At 35.9% G+C, this 24,446-nt stretch overlaps 2 protein-coding genes and 1 pseudogene across 2 annotated transcripts; 1 reads left to right on the forward strand and 2 right to left on the reverse strand.

Moving 5' to 3' along the window:
* On the reverse strand, positions 663–3,077 carry LOC104756644 (COP9 signalosome complex subunit 5b). The gene is made up of 6 exons (XM_010479265.2): positions 2,540–3,077; positions 2,111–2,392; positions 1,866–2,013; positions 1,677–1,765; positions 1,070–1,147; positions 663–972 (listed from the first exon to the last, which is right to left on the reverse strand). The coding sequence occupies exons 1-6, from the start codon at positions 2,927–2,929 to the stop codon at positions 883–885; spliced, it is 1,077 nt and encodes a 358-aa protein (XP_010477567.1). The 5' UTR covers positions 2,930–3,077; the 3' UTR covers positions 663–882.
* On the reverse strand, positions 6,745–13,527 carry LOC104756645 (annotated as a pseudogene).
* LOC104759365 (CCR4-NOT transcription complex subunit 10-like) lies at positions 14,158–17,341 on the forward strand. Its single transcript, XM_019239298.1, has 5 exons — positions 14,158–14,290; positions 14,471–14,849; positions 14,930–15,016; positions 15,101–15,172; positions 15,558–17,341. The coding sequence occupies exons 2-5, from the start codon at positions 14,508–14,510 to the stop codon at positions 17,190–17,192; spliced, it is 2,136 nt and encodes a 711-aa protein (XP_019094843.1). The 5' UTR covers positions 14,158–14,290; positions 14,471–14,507; the 3' UTR covers positions 17,193–17,341.

Below are 24,446 nucleotides of genomic sequence, written 5' to 3' on the forward strand. Positions count from 1 at the left end.
TCTCTCTTAGAGATTAAGGTTAATTCTTGGGGCTTGGTTTCTCATTAATCAATAAAGACCATTATATAGGTCTTGATACAACTTAATCAAAACCCTAATGCATAAATGGAAAATACTTAAACCATACGCTAATCTACCTAACCATACGCTAATCTACCTAACCATGATCACGTATCATAAACGAAGCAGGTCGGGTTATATCACTGAAGGCCCAAAAATTGTGATTTTTACGCAGTGACGCGCTGGTTAAGTGAGAAAGTAATTTACTGTATTACTCTTATTCTACTCGAGTTACTCCCTCAATTTAATCACTTCCAACTGACTGTTTTCTTCTCTGTCTTGTTGTACTGGCAATTTCAGTTTTTTCTCTCTGTAACAAAGGAGATGTGAACAACAGGAAGGTTAACTGTTCCTGTGAGGATAACTGAATTTCAAGTGATGAAGACAACTTGTACAAGTGTTAGAGATTTGATTTTAGAACCTCTTTTCTTTGTTGCTTCATTCTTTTGGTAACGTTTGTATGGTTGTATCAAATTTTATAGCACATGGCTGTGTATCAGTCATACATTCTTCAAGTAAACCGCAACTGTTAATTGACTTTCAAGTTTGAAATCATTAAATGCGTCTGGATTATGGTTTTCACAGGCATGCTCTTTTGTATATGGAATAATTACTAAGCCTTTGATACCAAATTCAAGATGTCAAAGACAAAAACATAATGATCGAAGTTGTCATGTTAATGTCATTTTAGAGTAACCCAAAGAGCTTGTCTGAAGCAGATACTACTACACTAGAGAGATATAGGAAACAATGTGCATTGCCTCATAAACCGGGTCAAAACCAAAGTCAATTCGCGCAGACACAACAAAAGAATAACAAACTTCACGATGTGATCATTGGCTCTGGATCAGATGCTTCACTGGGAGGTTTGTTGGACTGACGTGCGGAATTGAACAAGATGTCTTTAATAACCTGCATATCAATTGATGAAAGAGTTTAGTGAATCTTATGGATCCATGAACCACAAAGGATCAAAATAGTATCAGCGTGTCAGAATGTATTCACTCACCTGTGACATTAGCCCGTGAACCTGCTCGACCGTTATCTTTGCGCTATCCCGAGTTATCTTAGCGAGCTGAGACTCATCCTGAAAGTGATTCAAAAAACACCTGCTTAGAATTTGAAATCTCCCAAACCAAAACAGTCACATAGCCAGAGATAATAATACTACACTAGGAAGCAGACACAAGACTATTGGCAACAACTGGTTAGAATAATTGACACATCAAAGTCTCCCAAGTGTTACTAGTGCAAACTTAAACAACTCTGGACATTTTTTTTGACTAAACAAACATTAAAAACTGTGAAATCCCACAACCAGACAAGGTGAACCATAATGTTGTGCAGGTAGCGAGTATCTATGATCAGTTTATATCCAATCAACATACTGCCTGAGAATAAAGATCTCAAATGCTATCAATCAAACTACAAATTACCCATCCAAGTCGCTAGATCTTGATAGTAGCACTTAATTCGCCAAACGTTAAGTTTCTAGATAGGAAAAAGCTTGACAAGCGGCATATGTATATGAGCTCAAAATCATGCTCCAGTATCTCAGACAGTCAATAAAGATTGAGAAGATAGCAAATAAATTTGTTAAAGCCACCAAGACAAACCTCTTTCCTCCTTTGGTGACCAGCTGGCGCAATTCCTCCTCCAAACCGGGAGTGAGAGAGCTGACTCTCCGCTTGCTCAAGCTTCTCAGCTTCACCAGTAAAAGATTAAATGGTAAGAGAAGGGAAAATATTAAACTACGACCTGGGTTAAAAGTAAATTAACATGCTCTAGCACATCCAAGAATTTACCCAAGTCTGAAATCTGTCCGGCCACATAGTCTCCATTGCCCAGCAGCGGGGAAGAAGAAAGAGTGTTCACCCAGTACTTGTTCCAAAGGAGATCCAAAAGGTGACTATCAAGAGAAGACTTGAAATAAGTGATGTCCAATGAATAGTACTGCCACATACAAACAACAAATCAATCAATCAATCACAATAGCAAAAAATCTAAGCCTCCTAGATTAAAAAAATCAATCATCGAGAATGATAAGTACCTGTTTGCAATGCACACCAAAGTCCTCAATCTTGTTAAGAGGGATAGTCTGATACTCAGAAACATGATCATCCGATATCTTATGTCCCTCAGGATATGTTCTGAAAGCCCCAATCTCAACCTTACCAGCCGAAACAGTCCTTGTTGGATCAATCACAACAGCTAAGAAAGGTTCTTGATACTGTTGGTTAAGCATCTGCGTCGAAACATCAATACCCGAGAGCCAACATCCATACCCTGGGTGAGAGTGATACCATCCAACAACGTTCTCCAACCTCCCAGCCTATAAGTTCAAGTTACATAAATAACTAATCAATCAACCAAAAGCTAATAAAACAAGAATCACTACGAAGGGAATCTCTAAAACCCTAAAACACCATAAATCAAGTAGGAACAAAAGAGAAACCCTAGCCAATCAAGGAGCTCTTACCAGCTTATTGGTCTGAGAGTATTCAACCATGTACTCGTAAGCATCAGCCTGAGCATTAACCCTAGTCTCAGTACCTTCAACAGGCAAAGCGAAAGCATCCATAACGATGATGGTATCACCATCGGTTTTACCCTGCATAAGACCCATGATTTCGATAGTGCCACCAGAGCGGGCGTGAACCACCATCTTGAGAAGAGCGAGCGCTGAGATTTGGACTCGCTTGAAGTAGTTAGGATCGGCAGCCCATGGCTTCTCCTGCTGGATTTTGGCTTGCGAAGCGTCGTCGTAGTGGAATATGCCGTCGGAGGCTGAATCTGGTGGTTCGACGGTGAGAATGTTGTTCTCTAGCTCCCATGTCTTCCTCGCGATGGCCGACGATGTACCTTCCATTGAAATCGATTACGAAGAGTAGAAGAAATCTAGGGTTTTGCTAATTTTGCAAAAAATAAAAGATCCAAGAAGAGTCCGATTATAAGATTTGTCGAATCGGTTTTATACTGAAGAAAGCTTTTTGGGTTATGTGGGTTAAAAACCCGTTTGCGAGATGCGGCACACCTCTTTTAATATGTCTATGGATTTGCAATTGGGGGACTAATACAACCTTTAATCCAAAAATACTCCATAATAATGTACATTTTAATTTAATGTAATGTAAATCTATATATAATGTAAATTTAATTTCTTAGATTATAAAGTATTTTATGGAAATTTAGTTATGAGTCAATCAATACACCGAAATCTTTTTCCTTACAATTTTCGTACTTTTCTTTGAAGTATTTTTTGGAACTTTTATAATAATAACCAAATTTATCAAAACTAGAGTAAATTCTAGTTAGTATCCCATTTTATAAAATTTAAATTACTGATTTTCTCTTGAAATGGTGTAGACGTGCTCTATAATTCTACCAAGTGAACCATTCATTTGTCTCGCAATTTAGTATTCCGGTATCAATACTCGATTAAAAGTTCATTAAAACACTCAAATACGCTCAAATATTATCATCATATGTCTCAATATTTGGTAAATCGGTAGCTTTTCATGTTACTCTCCACTCAATCCCATTATGATTTAAGCATCAGAATGTCATTGTACAAAATTTATTTTGTCAAATAAAGCCAACTAAGTTTTATTTGCTACAAGTATTGTATTGGGTATAACATATTCGAAAAGGCAGATTAGTCTCCTACGGACGTAAGACTGTTGTTTTGTATTGTGGAGTTTGCTCATTTACAAGCAAGTCCTCTTTCTCGATGGCTCATGTCACTAAACGTGGGTGGACAAAAGATATATTATCAGACTCTTGTCACCACCAAACATTCGAATGAAACTAATTTATTTTCCTTACGATCAAAATATATATTGAGTTAATATTGATATCTCGAGCACATCTCATTCTCATGTGGTTTGTGGGATCGTTATGAGAGATTTAAATATCAACGTTCTACCATCATCATATCAACATCGTCATATTATCATCATCATACTATCATCATCATCATCATATCAACATCATCATACTACCATTATGTAACTATCATCATCATCATCGTTATACTTTCATAATCATATTAACATCACCATCGTCATATATATATATATATATATATCATAGTCAACAATATGATGTCATCATCATCATCTTATAATTTTATATTAAATATTAATTAATTTATATTGTAATTAATTATAATTATTTAATATTAAATATTAATTAATATGTATTATAGTCGGTTAACCCAATTATTCATCTAACTCATTTAATTAAATGAATTTATGAATTAATCCATCCCACTTGTTAAAACAACGCAAGGGGCCGTCTTGAGTCACATGTGTGGCTTTTGAGAGCTTCTCCAACGACGTCGTATTAATTAATTTTTTTTTGGATGCAAGACTACTTTCCAAACCAATAATTAAAATAAAATAAAAAGTAAACATAAAAATAAAAAATTGAACACAATTCACAAAAGATCTTTCAAAGATACCAATTAAAAAAAAAAAAAAAGTTGAATATCTAAATATCATTCATAATTATATTCATACAATTCTTTATTAGGATCTTAACCACTATGATATTTATCACATTATGATTTTAAAGATTACTGTCCTTATCACATTATGAAAATTATGTTGTTATGAACATATTGTGTTGTAGATAATATTATAATTTCCAAATAAAAGCTATAAAACCATAGTTGAGAGAAAAAAAATTATAATTTTTGTACAAAATAGATACTTATTTAAAAGAGTATTTATGTTATATAAACTATAAAAAATATATAATTATATTGTATTCTATTAATTTCAACCTCACATTATCTAGTTAGCTATGAAAAACCAATGATGAAAAAGTTATGGTTGTTGAGAATATGGTTATTTGTTTGTTTGATCATCTAGAGTAGAGATCATGTTTTAGAGATGACTGAAGTGTTGAAGACTTGTCACTCTGTAATTTATGCACCATTAGTTTTCGTCTCATTCTTTATTACGTGTGGATGTTTTTTAAATTGTAAAAGAAAAGTTTCATGAAGTCCGATCATGAAAAAATGGTGTTTGATTTGTGAACAAGAAAATAGAGGCTTCAGATTTTATATTAAAGAACTTTTGAAAATGGGAGATGAATAGGAGTGTTTAGGATTTGAACACGTTTGGTAAAATTTATGTCATTTAAGATTTATTTTTGCTGCAATAAAAGAAATAAAACAGTTTTTCACGTGAGGGATAATTTGATACTAATTACTAATTAGTAAAAAGGTTAAGGAAACAATCTTAAGTGAAGTTTGAACACATAGAGAGGGAGGCCATCCAATAACTGGACTAGGGTTGTAACGAGCCAGATTCAGCAATGGGCCCGTCTGAACCTAAATTGGAAACCCACTAAATGCCCTGTAAAGCTAAAAATCTGATGGTAATTTTTAAAACTTAGAAGATAATTTAGAATAAGGAAATAATCTGATGATAGTTTAGAAGGTAATCTGATGATAATTTAGAAGATAATCTGATGATAGTTTAGAAGATATATTTTTTTTATCACGTTGGTTTATAAAGGACAATACTTAGGTTTACCCCATTAAAATAAGGAAATTTAAAATTTATATACACTATGAAATTTAAAACTTAAACCGTTTTTTTATAAATCCAAACTGATATATATAATTTTATTTGAATTGTAAAATTTAAATCCTAACCATCTTATTTGTAAACCCAAACCGATATATAATTTCATTTTAATCGTAAAATATAGACTCTAACCATCTCATTTGTAAACTCAAACCGACATAGAATTTCGTTCTAATTGTAAAAACTAAACCCTAACCATCTCATTTGTAAATCCAAACCGACATAATTTCGTTCTAATTGTAAAATCTAAACCCTAACCACCTCATTTGTAAACTCAAACCGGCATATAATTTTGTTTTAATTGTAAAATCTAAACCTTAATTCTCACTTATAAACCCAAACCGATATATAACTTAGTTTAATTGTAAAATTTAAACCAGATGAATATTTATTTTTTCTTAAATAAAAGTATATAGAATTTGTTTCTTTAATTTGTTTTGCTTTTTTTTAATTTAATTTTGACTTATTTTTTAAATGAAATATTAGATAGAATATTCTGATTGGTTTTGTGAATCGCATGGTTATTCCAAATTTGGAGAAGTATTCTTTAAAGACTAGACACTAAAACAACTAGGAGAAGTATTTTCTTCGCTATCTTCTTTCCAAAATTATGGTAAGCTGATTAATTATAATCAATGATATTAATTATAAAAAGAAGACATACGAAGAACTAAATAATATTGATTAAAGTCTAAAGCTTTCTGAAACCAAAAAACATGTGTCCAGAATATGTGTAACGCTGACTCAAGCTGATGAGGATGAGATGCACCCGAGGGTTGCACGTTCATATGTTTCTAGCTAGAGACGTATTATTTATCCGCACTTTGTGAACTGTGATAATCTAATTACATCATTCATGAGCTCTCTTTCATTATTTAGTTCTATGTATTCAAAAGATGACGAATTACGACTTATTATAAAATATAGATGATCAGAAAAAAAAAGGAACTACTAACACATTATACATATATGACATATACAAACTTTATACAAAAGTAATTAAGTAAGTGAGGTTTCCCGTACTACGAATACTAGTATATATATATATTTCCAAATCATCTCTCTTGCGTCAGCGTTCTCATATTTATCGACATTTTTTTTTTTCTTTCCCCCGAATTTTAAACTGTTAGCTTCAACCGGTGATCGGCGATATACGATTCGACGTATGTATGCTCTGATGGAAGAAGATAAAAGCAGAAACCTGAATTGGAAGATCGTCTTCTTCCCCCTGACCTTCTCTTTCGCGAGACTCGTCTGTTTGATTTTTCTTCGTATTTTTTTTTTTTTTATATAAATTATTTATTAATTTTCGTTTATTAGCCAAAATGGTCCTTCGTCTTACATAAATTCATATACAGTATTATTGTCTTGTCACAATGGGAAGAAAAAAAGCCTATAGAACATGAAGAATCTTTGAAATATTGCCGATTCGAGTCGAGAGATGAGGTTTATGAAGCTAATGACAATCGAATACAGATCCTCCCTTGTGTTCTTCATTATCTTGTATCAAGCTCGCAGTACCACCACAACCACAACTTTTAAGCTAGCGGAACTGCGTGAGCTGCTGCTTGTGTACTGTACAGGCTCTGTGTTTGTGAGAGGCTAGAGGTCAGGTGGAAAAAAAAAGTGATCGTTGCGGAACAAGAGGGGGGCGTCTTCTGCTACCGGTTTACTAACCAACCGGGTTTTATCAGAGCATCTCTCTTGAAGTCACGGCCTGTTACTGACTTTGATTCACCCAAGCGTCGGTAACACTGGGAAGAAGAAGAAGAAGAAAGACCACAGCAAAAGTCGCCTCAGAGATCAGAATTATATTGACAAATGTAAAGCTTAGTTTCTAGGCGGGGACTAACCTTGTAACAGACAATGGTATCATCAGGAATCACAGAGGCTCTCATCATTTATCTGCATCTGACGTGATCTTTCTTCTAATCTTGCTAACCTCGAGTCTACATCCAATGCACGTGAGATATTGTGTATTGACTTAAGATCATTCAGACAATAATGCATATACATACATATCGGAGGAACTTGAAAGTCAGTAACAAATCTGATTAGTTTATCAATATTAAATGCCAAATTTGACAACTAAAACACAATTTTCCTCCAACCCTGTTCTTCCCAGAAAATAAGGTATTCACAATATTAGCAGATATAGAATACACGAAACTGTAGGGACTGTGAATATTTACCTGGCCTTGACGATGATGATGAACCCGAGCCCTCAGCATTCTCAATATTGTATCTGATGCCAGTTTTAAGGGCATATCAGGAGACAGTTTCTGTAAAATAAAACATGATGTCAACTCTATCATCAAACAACCAAATGAAAAAGCTATAGGATAAGAGGCAATATCAACGTTCTTTTGACATATGGAGGACTGGGAGTTCTTACTTCCAGAACTTGCAAAGGATCAAGTGATTCCCCGTGGTTGTGGAGGAGGCGAACAGCAGCCTTAAACATAGGCTCTTTACCATTTTGAGGATCCAGGTACATATCAAGCAACCTAAGATCAACTTTAGGGATTTAACAAGGAGAAGAGCAAATCGTGGGATGATATTCACAATACAGCGATGAAATGAAGGAAAAGAACCTACTGCATGAATGCATCTGGTCTTCCAATCTCTACACAATATTGCTCTGCAGCTGCACAATCCTCAAGCTTCCTGGCGCCCACCAGAGAACATCTTATCAGTAACCACACATTCAAATTTACAATAAACTATATTTGCTTACTTCATAAGCTCTCAAAATCTTTGGTTTCCAGAATAATCAGATAGACAATTCAATTATGTTCTTTATTACTTCTTTGACTATTAAAGTGAACTTACAAAGCAAGAATTTGGAGGACCAATGTCTCCTGCCCTATCCTTCGGTATAGGATTGCCTATAAAAAAACAACAAAAAATTGACAAGTCAAATCGGTAAAACAACACGTAATTTTGACAGTAGAAAATTCATTGAATAATCATCAGTGCACCATCAGAACCATGAAGCATCCTAGGATACACACCTAAACGACACTTTTATAGAACCATTCAAAACCGAATGAAACAGATTTGACAGACAAACCTTTTCCAACCACAGTTCTAATCCTTCTACCAATTCCAAGATTTCTTCAGGATCATATAGATCTGAAGACTGCAAGAAAGTCTGCAATCTTTCTCGTACATCACTTTCAAACAAAGAAATACTTCCAACATTACAATCATGTGCCTCTCTGCCTCCACCATCAGCTTCTTGGATACCGTTTTGAACTTCAACACACTCAAGTGCTGATCTGGCAAGTGAGAGGGCATACGATGTATGCAGCTGCGGGTCAGTGTAGTCTCTTTCCTCAATCAACCATTGGAAGTACCTGGCCAGTATATAAAGTCAGCAAGAAAAACACTTTGGTGGACCTTCCTCTTACTAGTTACTACTTACTAGTATGCGTTAAGTAACTGTACCTCTGTATGATTTCAACCTTTTGGGATCAATAGCTTGGACCACTTTCTCTGCAATAAGATTAAGAAAGACATACACTCACATCTATCAAATTTTTAGTATTTAATCCATTATACATAAAATGTCATATGCCAAGACACTCAATAATCCAAAGTCAAGAAGAAAAACAAAATTAGACTTTGTAAGTTAATGGAACAGATGGCTATTCTAACCCTTATATTAACTAAAATGATGAACAGCACACTAAATACATGAGAATATATGCACGGACAAAATTATGGTATCCTGAACCTAAAGCAGCCTTAGTCTTCTTGCATTTAGTCATCCCAGACTCCAGCTAAGCCATTATTCATCAATACGAGTCCAGGATGGATCACAATTCAAAACCTAAGAAACAGTTGGCAAAGGTTTCTAAAAGAACGAATAGAGATCAAAATCTGACTCACAATCAAACACAAATGTTCTGTTAACCCTGATTCCCACCTGGTGAAAGCTCTTCTGTCCTTTTATCTGACGTCAAGACTTGGATAGCAAACAATGGGTTTATATCTGAAATCTAAAAATGATACATCCACAATCATCAATTATACTCACAAGATGCAAATCTTTTTTGTAAAATTTACAACAACTTGGAGTTATATCATATGTCATACCCAACTAAGATGCTGCAATGCCAGTTCTGGATCACAGAGTTCCTCAAGAATTCTGGCTGCTTCTGCGGCAGCAGCCTCTTTACCAGATAACCGAATGAGCTCATTGTCGAGTAAATAGGGCACCAAGTCATCTGAGTCTTGCCATAGACCAGATGAATAATTCTTCGTAAAGAGACGCCAAATAGCAAGAGCCTTCGCACTCATCCCCTTACTTGCATAGAGGAATGCAAGAGTCCGTAAGTGTCCAGATTCAGTTAGAAGACTCTCCAACTCCTCCTGCATTGTCAACACAAGTTGTAAAGTCCTTGAATTGTACTACAGTTAATCAACATTCTGATAACATCCATTCTGATAACATTCAGCTAGATCACTCTCCAACTCCTCAAGCAACATTCTGATAACATCCACATGAATCCTAGAGTACTACAGTTAAAATTATTAAGTTAACAGCGTAATTTAGGGGGGGAGTCAGCATCTTAAAATGTCAGTGGTTTACTAAACTGAGACTCAGCTAAATGACTGAAAAACTGGTACTATGGTTTAAGTACAATGCATACAAAAACGCACCTAGACTACTAGGCACTGAAAACTTGTTTTCTTCTCCTTTTTAACTAAATAGTTCTATCAAAGAATAGCTTTCCGAATTACAGGTTTCTTACATCTTTCAGTTATTAGTTTGTGGTGCCACCTTTCTAGTTGATGCTAATCAAATATGTACATGCGTAAATTATCTTCACAGAAAACACATACCACAACACAGTTATTATCGGAAGATGCAAGATTCTCCATATCTTCAACACGGTTTAACGCTCTGTAAAGAAGCATTAGAAGCGTGTCTATTCCCTCCCTCACTGGGTGAGTTAACTCCTTCTCACGTGATATCTCGAGGTACCTTTGGCAACAGATAACATCATTATATTCCAATTCGCACCTCAGAGAACAGGGTATATACTACAAAAGGCTGTGGAGGAAAACAAGATACATAAAAGATTAATTGTATCACCTGGTAATGTTTTTGATTGCTAAATCCAATAAATCAGCTCTACTTGGGGGATTTGAGAAAAACTCTTCGTCAACCGGAGTGTCCATTCCTGCTTTTCTTGGAAAATTGGCTCTCTGGATGGCCATCAGCCCATTATCTACAACATCTTCGAAAGGAGCAGGGGGAGGATGCAGTCCCCAGTATCTGTTTCTTGGAACCTGAAAGCACGTAAAAATCTTAGTGAAGCAGAGTGCAGCTGGACAAGGCTTGAGAAATCATAAATATCTGGTTGGCTACAAGTCAGACAATGCCTTTAGTGACAAAAGTAGAGAACTGTGGTTGATTAAGCAGTCAAATTTTAAAAACAACTTTAGAGTAATTTACTATAAACCACCAAAGACCAGCGATTAGGATCCCGCATGATAAAAGGAAAAACTTCAGAAGGTTCCATTTTTTCAGACTTCAGAAATTGATTCACAGCTTCCTCAAAGCGCAAATCGAAAAGCAGTAGATACCCTATTTGAGCATGAAGAAAGGAACGCATGTCTTTCAAAATTTCCCCCAAGTAGCTTTTAAACTCTCCACATCGAAAAGCAGTAGATACCCTATTTGATTCACAGCTTCCTCAGAAGGCAACAAGTCAGTACTCGAAGAGTCTCGTCCTCTCACTCTCTTAGCAACCACATTGATCCCTTTCAATAAACCACCCAATCTCTTAGCTTGTTGAGATAGAAGCGAATCCACCAAGAACAAGTACCCATTACAAAGTGCGAGAATTTTCCCTCTTTCCTCTCCAAGAACAAAAACAGACTCAACGGGAGAAGCGCTCAGCGATACACTTGCGAGACGCGTGACAATATTAGTCGAAGTGTCCAGAGAGAGGAGAATAAGAGATCCAGAGAAGGTTCCTAGGTAGACTAGGGTTTGAGAATCGGAGACAGGGGAGAGTGATAAAGCTCGGATCTTATCATCACCGCAGAGATCAAAACGAGCAGTTAGCTCCACAACGGATTTGAGAAGAAAGAGAAACTCCGGCGATCAGAGTCAGTCCGGCCTACCGGAGAAGCCAAAAAAACAAAAAGAGTCAAGACACTACACCGCTTCCCAAAGTATTAAATACAAACCGACGTCGTTTGCTCATCTGTATTAAATGTCGGCGTTTCGTTCCAATTTTAGGATTTAAGTTTTAGCATAAAATTAAAAATTTCAATATTTTTGTTTCTCATACGAAAATCGTTTTTATTTTATTTTAAACATCTGAATTTGTTTGTTTCAAATAGCCCTGGGCATTCGGGTCCTCGGGTCGGATCTGGTACGAACCGATCGAGTCCGGGTCTTTCGGTTATGCAAAATTTTTAACCATTTAAGAATCGAGAAAATTTGGTTCGGATATCGGTTCGGTTCTTCTCGGTTCCGGGTCAGTTCGGTTCTGTAATTTTTGGAACCAAATCGTATTTGAAACTCGAATACCCAAATTTTGGTTCGGGTAAAATGGACCCATTTGTATCCTACATGTAGCATAATACCCAAAATGTAGCATAATACCCGAAAATGAAAACAAAAACCTGAGAGTAAGACAAGTTTAAAACTTCTAAATTCAAACATCAAACATCAAAGACCAACGAAAGTCACACTCTCAAAGTTCAGACATCAAACTCAAACATCAAAGACCAACAAAAGTCACACTCTCAAAGTTCAAACATCAACCATAAAAGACCAATTCACACATCAAACTATCAAAGACTTGAAACTTGAAACTTAAACCTTGAAACTTGAAAGCTACTTGAAACCGTCCTTGACTCCTTGGCTTGGCTCCTTGCGAGTTGATTCATTTCAGCATATCAAACTCTACATATCAAAACAAAAGATTATTAGTTCAGTAGTAAGAAATCAAAAGTGTTTCATCAAAGACATCAAACTTAAAACTTGATTTGAAATTGGAACTCACTCTACAATCCTTGCAAGTTGAATTCAGGATCAAACTCTACAATCAAAGCAAAAGATCGATTGTCAAAAATAGAAAGTATAAAGCACATTCGAGTTAAAAGAGTTTAAGAGAAGATATTACCTCTCATGAGATCATCTTGCAACTCCACATCCGCAAGTATTTGTTAGATTATTATCACTCCCTTTTCATTGACATGAATCTGACATTTCATCCATTGCTCGGTGTACATCAAGACTTCAAGTCTTCAATCATGTAGTGGGTTTAATATTCTCCCACTAGTGCTAAATGCAGATTCCGATGCTACTGAAGACACTTGTATTGCAAGTATGTCTCTAGCAATAAGTGATAGAACCGAGAACTTTGGGCTATAGATCCTCCACCAAGATAACAAATCATACTCAGCACCATTTAGAAAGTTTGGATTCTCCACAGTTTCTTTCAAATACAAATCCAGCTCATTTGATGAATCTTGAATTTCTAGTTCTTTAACCACCTCTTTGTAGATACTCTCCAATCTCCATGCTTTCATAACCAACGGTTCTCTCACAATAATCACTTCCAACTTGCTCTTGAGACTGAGAAGTTGCTATTTGGGACTGAGTAGAAGTCTCTGATTCACCACTGCTACTTCTGTTCACTAAAACACTATACTCCGCAAACATATCCTTAAGGATTTGCAAGACTGAATCATGAAGATGAGTAGCCTCAACACTATTTTTACCATAAAGTGTGTCGAAACAAAGCTGAGCAAACTTCATCTTCTTTTTTGGGTCGAATATGCTTGCTATTATCAACAACTTATTCATCTCAACCTTCTCTCCAAATGGATCCCTATTCATTAACAACCTACAACATTCATCTGTGTGATGAATCATCCCTTTTGACAACCCGCAGCTGCTTTGAATTCATCACACAGCTCTAACAGGGCTATAATACTTTTTGGACTTTTCCAAGTTTATCTTAGTGATCAAAAATTCAAATTAATAAATTTAGAAAAACAGTGTTTAAAGATGCACTATAAAACAAATTAATCAAAATTTTAATAACTCATCTATATTTACTACAACCAACTTAATTTAAAAGAAAAAAATATAAACTAAATAAAATTTTAATATTTTAACTAAATAAAATAATATATAATTCATATAAAATATTATAGATAAAAAAATTTAAAAGTATGAAAACTAGGATTAGAAATTTAAATTTTATTTACAATAAATCATTAATTAAATATTGAAATTAAACAAAAATGTTAACAAAAAAAGTATAAATATATATATGTTGAAAGACTTTTCGAGCGGATCCAAGTCCGGTTTGAAAAATCTTATAGTCCGAACGGGCTGAATCCGAAAGACCCTGGACATGTTTTAGGGCCGGGTTGGGCCAGCCGGGTTTCGGGCGTAATTGACTTGCCTAATAAAAATGGGACTCGCTCCACCAAAATTTATTTGCTAGGGTTTCAATTAGGATTTCAATTTCATGGATCCTCAAGATCTCGCTAGCGATGCGTCGAACGCTCTTTCCTGTTTCCAATCTGGCAAATTCGAGGAGTGTATCGACATTTTAGGTCAGCTCGCTCAGAAAAGGCATAACGATCCCAAGGTCAGTTTTTATTTTTGTTTTCGGATTCAAGTTTGACTTGATGTATCAATCAGTATTGAGGTTTTTGTGATATTATATTCTTCGTAAACTAGTTTACTACTCAACTGTGAAAATATTTAAGAGATATGCTTTTCTTTTTTCAACAAAATGGGTCATGTATTGTTTTTAATAATCAAGCAGGTTCTACACAATATGGCAATTGCAAAGTACTTCAGGGATGGTGGCTCGGAATCAAAGAAACTGCTGGCAGAGCTTTACCTTGTCAAGGTATTGTGTTGCCCTTTACTCTCTCAAAAGTGTTAACCTGCAAAAGCTATCTATCTATTTCATCACAAATCTTCTTCTGCATTTTTTTTTTTTTTTGTCGTCTATGACTATGGGAGATGATCTCAAATTGGAGTTCCTGTTATCCTCTTCCCTTTTTCTTTTTTTTTTCTTTTTTTTTTGTCTCTCTTCTATTTCTTCAACGGAAGACCAAGCGGAAGCCGCAAACCCTGGAACTAACGTCTACTTGTCTAAGTATCATCAATTTGATACTACAGTAACGATTCTCAACATTGTATGTTCTGATGTATCCCCATGTTTTTTAGTATTCGCATTTGCCAAGGTCAAGTATTGATGTTCACTGGTCTCCTGCAGGCAGTTACCTGGTTTCACCTGCATCAGTATACAAAATCTTTATCCATTCTAGAATCTTTGTTTCAAAATATGGAGCCACTAGACGATGTATGTATCTTCCATCTTTTTTTGTTGTGCTTTGTTCAATCTGTCCTACTGTTTCTAAAATAGGCACTTGATATTTATATGCAGACAATCGCACTTCGTATCTGTTTCTTGTTGCTGGATATCGCACTGGCTTGTCGTGATGCTGTAAAATTTTTGGTAAGTATTGTTTGTACTGGTCTCACAGTCTTGAAATGTAGTCCCTCTGATCTCTTTTGCTAGTGGAAAATTCAACCAATATCTACGGGCTGTTTCGTAAAGTTTCTTCACATTGAAATCTAGTTGTTTTCTGTCTCCATCATTTTTTTTCTTTTTGCTTTTCTTCGGTGTGCCTGCAAGATTCTATACTTGTCATGAATAACAAATATGTTATATCATATAATCTGCCATGCGAAATTGGACTTTTTTACTTTGTTGCGAGGAATTGGATTTTCACTTGAATGATATACTGTGGCATCCTTGAATGATGTCTTGCATTTTTCACTTAAATAATTTCATTGCATGATGTTTCCTTCTCTCTGTATCTTACAAGTATTATTTGCAGTATGCGTTTGGCTATATCGACAAAGTTTATGGTTTTGGAAGTCAAGAAGAAAATGGAAGCACAGTGCAACTTTCTTCAACTCAGGTATCAAGCGAGGAAAATCTAGGGTATGACAATGTTATAGCAGAAATTGAGGTGGAGAGACGAATGAAGCTTCTGGCAAAAAAAATTCTCCCGACATTAGGCGAAAGGTCATTCTCGACCGTTGATCCGAAGCTTGAGTTGCAGCTTTACAAGGTCCGGTTTTTGCTTCTTACCAGAAACTTGAGACTGGCGAAGCGTGAAGTTGAACATGCAATGAACATTGCTCAAATAAGGGACTCCTCTATGGCTCTCCTCTTGAAATCCCAGCTTGAGTATGCTCATGGGAATCATCAAAAGGTTTTAGAGCTTTTGGGTGTCTCCGAAGAAGCAGATACTTCAGGAATTTTCAAGAACAACCTTGGTTGCATATACTATCAGCTTGGAAAATATCATGCTTCCGCTGCGTTGTTTTCAAAAGCTCTAAGGAACTGTTCATCCCTTAGAAAAGTGAAGCCGTTTTCTCTCTCACAGGATAAGTCTCTGTTGATCACATACAACTGCGGTTTACTTCATTTGGCGTGGGGGAAGCCACTAATTGCTGCTCAATGTTTCCAGAAAGCGAGCCCAGTTTTCGGCAGACAACCCCTCCTTTGGCTCCGTTTAGCTGAATGCTGTATAATGGCTTTACAAAAGGTTCTTTTAGAAGAGGGAAACACTTCTTTCGATAGATCAAAAATCAGACTCCATGTAGCCGGGAAAGGAAAGTGGAGACACCTTATGATGGAAGAAACTGGATATAAGGAACTTGCTGGCAGTACCCTATGGGAAAAGCTTTCATTACCACTAGCACGTGTCTACCTCTCAAATGGTATATATCTGCTCAATGAGTCTCTCTCGAATGATTCTAAATCAGATCTTGAATCGACATTATTCGTGGGGATGAATCTTGAATCGACATTATTCGTGGGGATGAATGAGACTCATGGGGAAGCGAACACGAACTCAGACTCCCTCTCTGCTTTCAAGGATATATGCCGTAGAGAAAAGCAATTGATCAAACAGGCTCTTCTTGCCAATATGGCATACGTAGAATTGGAGTTGGAGAATCCAATCAAAGCTTTGTCAGCTGCTACTTCACTCTTGCAACTTCAAGATTGTTCAAATATTAATGTTTTCCTAGGCCATGTCTATGCAGCGGAGGCCCTCTGCTTGCTCAATCGTCCCACTGAAGCTTGCACACATTTATCTGGCTATCTACTACTTGAACAGAATGATTTTAAACTGCCATATGCACAAGAAGACTTTGACCTGTGGCGGATGCACACTAGCTCTGATTGTGACGAGACATTGGATTTGTCCACGGAAACTGCCCTTAAGCCAGAAGAAGCTCGTGGAGTACTTTTTGCAAACTTTGCCGCGCTGCTTGCCACACAAGGAGATCATGACCAGGCGAAACTTTTTGTAACACGCGCATTAAATCTCTTGCCGAACAATGTACAAGCTACAGTTACAGCGGTCTACATCGATCTAATGTTGGGTGGTAGGTCACAAGATGCCCTTGCTCGTTTAAAAAAGTGTTCCCATGTGAGCTTTGTTTCCCAGACTTCTTAGAAGATTTGTACTCTAAACGGTATCAAGCTTTAGAAATTAATATGAGAGGATTAGCTTTGTACAAGTTTTCTTTTTAATTGCATTCGTGACTTAGATTTGGTTTGTGAAGTGTTAGTCGTTTTCTTGCTGAGGAACAATTGAAGATTGGGTTGAGCAAAACAGAAATTTTTGTACTTATGTTCGGTCCACCGCCATCCAATCAGTATCCAACAGAATAAATGGAAACCAAGTAACCAATCCATGTCAATGCTGTAACAAGCAAGATTATCCAAACACAACCTGGAAAATATCTGAAAGTTCCAAATATTTCAGAAAGAAAAGCATCGTCTGTTCCATTGATTTACCCATGTGCTTCAGAAGACAATGAAGTGGAGGCACCTCATGAGACGCTTAGGATCGTAGTTATCGCAATAACGACATATATGTAAAAGGCAGACTTGAGATTGGCACATTCCACATTGCATGAAACTGTTGGAGTTGGAGTAAGCTTGAAGAAAGCCTAAAGTGGAAACTTGTCCTAATCCTATTGTGTTTGTGATAACAAAGAGATAAGGGTCTAATGTCTAGGAGTTATCTAGGTGTATGAGGATTCCTATTAGGATTAGGATTAGTATAGGCTTATATAAGGATGTGTTGAGCTGTGACACAACTTAAGAGATTTGTGAGATTGAGTGTTTTGAGAGAGATCAAAGTTTTGAGTGATTTTCTTTGGTATTAATAAAGAGAGTTATTCTTTGTTAATTGAGTTCTTGAAACAATCTCTTAATTCTATATTTGGTATCAGAGCAAGAGTTCTTTGATCATGTCTGAAGTCACCGTTGTCACGCAACGACCTAAAGAAGTAGGAGGAGGATCTCCCTCGATCGTCTGTCATATGCTAACATCAACCAACTACACTGTATGGGCGATGAAGATGAGGATAGCCCTTCGAGTACACAAAGTTTGGGACGCCACAGAAGTTGGTAAAGAAGTTGATTCGCTTGAAAACGATGTAGCTATGGCCCTGTTGTTTCAGTCGATACCAGAGAGCTTAACACTGCAAGTTGGAGAACTTGATACAGCAAAAAAGGTATGGGAAGCAATACGTTCTAGAAACGTTGGAGCAGAAAGAGTACGAGAAGCTAGACTTCAAACCTTAATGGCGGAGTTCGAAAGATTAAAGATGAAGGAGTCAGAGACTATTGATGATTATTCGGGAAAACTAGCTACAATCTCATCAAAGTCAGCCGCCTTAGGAGTTACTATAGAAGAGTCGAAGGTTGTTAAGAAGTTTCTCAATAGCCTTCCGCGAAGAAAATTTATTCAGATAGTAGCCTCTCTAGAACAAGTTCTAGACTTGAATACCATAAGCTTTGAAGACATCGTTGGACGCCTGAAGGCTTACGAAGAGCGTATACAGGAAGAAGAAGATACTCAAGATGATCAGAATAAATTGATGTACGCTGACTCAGAACCACAAGCAAATCAAGCAAATCAGCAATATCGAGACTACAATGGTGAAACTGGAAGTTACAGAGGAAGGGGTCGTGGAGGTAGATCTTTCTACAGAGGAAGAGGACGAGGTCGCTACGGAGGAAGAAATCTCTTGCAGATTACTTGTTTTCGTTGTGATCAGACCGGCCACTTCGCAGCACAATGTCCAGACAGATTGTTGAAGCTGCAAGAAGTAGAAGAAAATAACAATAAGGATACAGAGGATGCAGACGAGCTCTTGATGCATGAAGTGGTCTACTTGAATGAGAAGTTAGTAGTACCAAGCAAGTTCGAGACAACTACAGCTAGAAACAACATATGGTACCTCGACAATGGTGCGAGTAATCATATGACTGGGGATAAGAGGTATTTTAGCAAGCTTGACACATCTGTAACTGGTAAAGTACGCTTCGGGGATGATTCACGAGTTGATATCAAAGGAAAGGGAACCATTGCTTTTATTGATCATGGAAAACCGAGAGTTATGACTGACGTCTATTATATTCCAGACTTGAAGAGCAATATAATTAGTCTCGGTCAGGCCACTGAAGCAGGTCTTGACATACGACTAAGAGGAAACTATTTAACTATGAAAGATGAAGAAGGGAATCTACTTGTGAAAACAGAGAAATCAAGAAACCAGTTGTATAAAGTTCAGATGGGATTGCAGGACAACACCTGTTGTAATTTTTCGGAGATAAGCAAGCCAAGTAGGTGGCACGCGAGGCTGGGGCATATCAATTATGCCACCTTAACTTCAATGGTGAGAAAAGGACTAGTTCTTGGAGCTCCAAAACTTGCTGTTGAAAAAGAAGTCTGCAGATCGTGTTTACTCGGCAAGCAAACAAGACATATGTTTCCACAAGCAACCAGTTTTCGAGCTACAAAAAGACTAGAACTCTTACATGGAGATCTATGCGGTCCAATTACACCGAGTACGCCTGCTGGAAATAGATATATTTTCATGATCATCGACGATTACTCTCGCTACATGTGGACTATGTTGCTAAGAGAAAAAGGAGAAGCGTTTCTTAAATTTCAGAAGTTTAAAGCTATGATTGAGAAAGAAGTTGCTGAGAAGATACAAACCTTCAGAACAGACAGGGGAGGGGAGTTTGTATCTAATGAGTTTAATGCCTTCTGCAATACTGCTGGTATAAGGAGACACTTGACTGCACCATACACTCCACAACAGAATGGAGTAGTGGAGAGACGCAACAGAACCTTGATGGAAATGACTAGAAGTATCATGAAGCATATGAATATGCCTAACTATCTTTGGGGAGAGGCTTTGAGACATTCAACTTATTTGCTTAACAGAGTAGTGACAAGAGCTCTGAAGGATGTGACACCTTATGAGTTCTTTCGTGAAAAGAGACCCACTGTCGAACATATTAGAATTTTTGGGTGCATCGGCTATGCTAAGGTAGACAAACCAAATCTAAGAAAGTTAGATGACAGAACAAGGGAACTCGTTCACTTGGGAACAGAACCGGATTCCAAAGCTTACAGATTGTTGGATCCTGTTTCAAAGAGAATTATAGTAAGCCGTGATGTGGTGTTTGATGAGTCTAAAGGATGGAGTTGGTCAAGAAATCACGAAACAGATAATGGTGATGGAAGTTTTAAGATCACTTTTGATGTGTTTGGGAATCACGGTCTTCAAGAATTTGGTTGTCATACTGAAGAACAGGATACAAATGATGAGACTCACAGCATTGGTGAGGAAGAAAGACATTCAAGGAATATATTTGAAGCTGAAGAAACAGAGCTTGAGTCAGACGAAACTGCAACAAACTCTGCAGAACTAATGTGTCCGGAGCTAAGAAGATCAAATCGTGTAAGAGTTAAGCCTAAATATCTGGAGGATTATGTCCTACTTGCTGAAGCAGAAGGTGAATTCCTGTTGCTTAGTATCAACAATGAGCCCATAAACTTTGAAGAAGCTCAAAAATCTAAGGAATGGGTACGAGCATGTGAAGAGGAAATAGGCTCGATCGAGAAGCTTAGGACATGGGATCTTGTTGAATTACCTGTAGGAGCAAAACCAATTGGTCTTAAGTGGGTGTTTAAGTTGAAGAGAAATTCTGATGGTAGTATCAACAAATATAAAGCTCGGTTGGTAGCTAAAAGTTATATCCAGAAGTATGGAGTTGACTTTGAAGAGGTCTTCGCACCAGTGGCTAGGATAGAAACCATACGGTTACTTGTCGATCTTGCTGCTTCTCATGGATGGGAGATTCACCATCTTGACGTCAAAAATGCCTTTCTACACGGTGAGATAAAGGAGACAGTGTACGTATCTCAACCTGAGGGTTTCGAACAAAAGGGACACGAAGGGAAGGTATACAAGCTTAATAAGGCTATGTATGGCTTGAAACAGGCGCCTAGAGCTTGGAATCATAAGTTGAATCACATTTTACTGGAGTTGCGGTTCGTTAAATGTTCAAAGGAGCCCTCTGTTTACCGGAAGAGTATTGGTCCTGATCTTCTCATTATTGGAGTTTATGTTGATGACTTGTTTGTCACAGGGACAAGTTTGAGCGTTATTATCAAATTTAAGGAGGAGATGTCTTCTAAATTTGAAATGAGTGACTTGGGAAGACTAACTTATTACCTTGGTATGCAAGTGAATCAACATCAAGGTGGTATTACATTAAGCCAAGCTTGTTATGCTCAGAGGATTTTGGAAGAAACAGGAATGGCTAAGTGTAATTCTGTGCTTATCCCAATGGAACCAGACCTGAAGCTATCAAAAGCTGAAAACGAAAAGGACATTAACGCAACCACTTACAGGAAGAACGTTGGTTGTCTACGCTATTTGTTGTATACCAGACCAGACTTGTCTTATTGTGTTGGAATTTTGAGTTGTTATATGCAGAGTCCGAGGGAGTCACACGGTGCAGCCATGAAGCAATGTCTACGATATCTTAGAGGTACCGTTAACCTTGGATTGTCTTATGGGAGGATGAAGATGCCAAAGTTAATAGGTTACACTGATAGTAGCCATAACGTTGACGAAGATGATGGTAGGAGCACATCGGGCACATCTTTTATCTCGGGGAAGGTCCTATCACATGGTGTTCGCAGAAACAGGATGTAGTGACCTTATCATCTTGTGAAGCAGAGTTTATGGCTGCTACAGAAGGAGCAAAACAAGCAGTGTGGTTACAAGACTTAATGGTGGAGATTACCGGAGCTAAAGAAGAGAAGGTCATGATCCTTATCGATAATCAGTCGGCAATTGCACTCACCAAGAACCCTGTTTTCCACGGGAAAAGCAAGCATATTCACAGGCGCTATCATTTTATCAGAGAAAGGGTTGAGAGTGGCCAAATTGAGGTGGAGCATGTTCCAGATACTGAGCAGAGAGCAGACATACTCACCAAGGCATTAGACAAAAATAAATTCAGAGTTATGAGGGATCTCTTGGGAGTTCAAGACTTGATGAAACAGAGCTTCAAGCTTAAGGAGGAGATTGTTGGAGTTGGAGTAAGCTTGAAGAAAGTCTAAAGTAGAAACTTGTCCTAATCCTATTGTGTTTGTGATAACAAAGAGATAAGGGTATAATGTCTAGGAGTTATCTAGGTGTGTGAGGATTCCTATTAGGATTAGGATTAGTAGAGGCTTATATAAGGATGTGTTGAGCTGTGACACAACTTAAGAGATTTGTGAGATTGAGTGTTTTGAGAGAGACCAAAGTTTTGAGTGATTTTCTTTGGTATTAATAAAGAGAGTTATTCTTTGTTAATTGAGTTCTTGAAACAATCTCTTAATTCTATAGAAACAGTCTTTGTGAAAGTGAAGATTTTGTTCCAATCATCATATGTGATCCAGTTGCATAGCCAAGAATATTGCTCATTCTGGAGAAACTAGTAAGAGACACTCGGATGTCTTCTAGTATTCTTTAATCCAATCACCCCAAAAGCTCAAATATGGAGAGATCCAAGAAGTGAATCCATTCTGACAAAGTGAAGTACCTAATCAAGAAATTACACAAACTCACCCAACGTGTTCAAATCCTGACCACTTCATCAAACTATGGTCTTCCTAAGCTAAAAATCCCAAATTTTAAAAGAAACCAGAGTCCCTACACTCTTAGGGGGTGTATTGAACTTTATATTTTAGGAGATTTTGGAGTATTTTTAAAATCACTTGTTATTCAACTAATGATTTTTAAAAATTTTCCAAAATCTTTTGTTATTGAACTTGACATTTATTAAAATCATTCTAAATCATTCACAATCTCTTGTTATCCAATTAAAAATTTGTAAATTTTACTTCAAATCTACTGTTATTCAAAATTTCATAATACTTTAGAATTTTTTTTTTTTTATGAAAACGATTCTAGGAGATTTCATAGCTTATTTTAGTTGAAAAAATGAGTTATAAAATCACACCTCTAGAGGTGAAATTTTGAAAGATTTATCAAGAAAAAAACAAATTGTGTTCGGGCAGAAAAAAAATATTGTGTCACAAACAAACTGAGAGGGACATTGTTTTAGGCCTAGAAAAGTTGAGAGAACAAATTCCGAGAATTGCAAGGGAAAAGATTAAGGGAGAAAAACTAGATTGACCCAAATTAAGAGGTTAATTACTAAACTAACTCATAAAATGTGAGGGTTAGATGAATTATTTTTTGCTTTATTAGGAAAAAAATAAAGTCAAATTTACCCTTCCAGAATTTTTTTTAAGAAAATCTAAATATTTCCAAAAGTTTGCTGGACAAGTTGTGACAGATTTATTTGTGTATGACAGATTTGTTTTTGCACAACCGATTTATTTTTGTATGACAGATTTTTTATGACAGACTTATTTTGGACAGATTTTTTTAACACAGTTATGACAGATTTATAATTGATGACAGATTTATTTTTTCACGACAAACTTATTTGTAAAGACATCACAGATTTTTACAATATATGACAGATTTGTAAAATATCTGGCAGATTTATTTTCCACTGTTATTTCAGATTTATTTTCTTGATTAAAAGTCTGTCGTAACATGACAAATTTTTCTACAGAAAAATAATTACTAGGTTAACCTCTAGTGATAACAGATTTGTTTTAAGTTAGGACAGATTTTTAAATTTAACTAAAAATCTGTCGTTTGATAACAGATTTATAACATTTTTTAAAAAATTGCTAAAATGACCTATGTGAATACTATATGTTATGGCAGGTTTTTTTACGCTATGACACTTTTTCAATTGCTTCCAAAAATCTTGTGTTTGATAACAAATTTATTAGATGTAAAATGTAAATATAGTGACAACAGATTTGCTTTAAGTTATGTTTTTCAGTCATATTTTTATTAATTATATTTAATATAAATCATATTATGAATCATATTTTTAAACTCTTATATTTAAAGCATATTTTATACATTTTAATTTTCCTAAATCATATTTAAAAAATTAACATCATATTTTTATATATTATATTATATTTTCATAAATCTTATTTTAATACTTTTTATATATATTATTTTTTAGTTATAATTTCATACATTATATTTTAAATAAAACTTATTTAAACTATATATGTTAAACTTCATATTTTTAAATCATATCTTTATACAAAATATTTTTACAAACAATTTTTTGAATATTATTTTTATACATTATATTTTAAATCATACTTTATTTTTAAAAATTATATTAAAAATAAATATTCTATTTTTTAATCATTTTATATTTTTCATTAATCATATTTTTAAATCAAAATATTAAATACTATATTGTATTTTCGTTTTAAAAAAAAAAAAAAAAAAAAAAAAAA

Source organism: Camelina sativa, chromosome 17, assembly GCF_000633955.1.
Source record: "Camelina sativa cultivar DH55 chromosome 17, Cs, whole genome shotgun sequence".
NCBI lineage: Eukaryota > Viridiplantae > Streptophyta > Magnoliopsida > Brassicales > Brassicaceae > Camelina > Camelina sativa.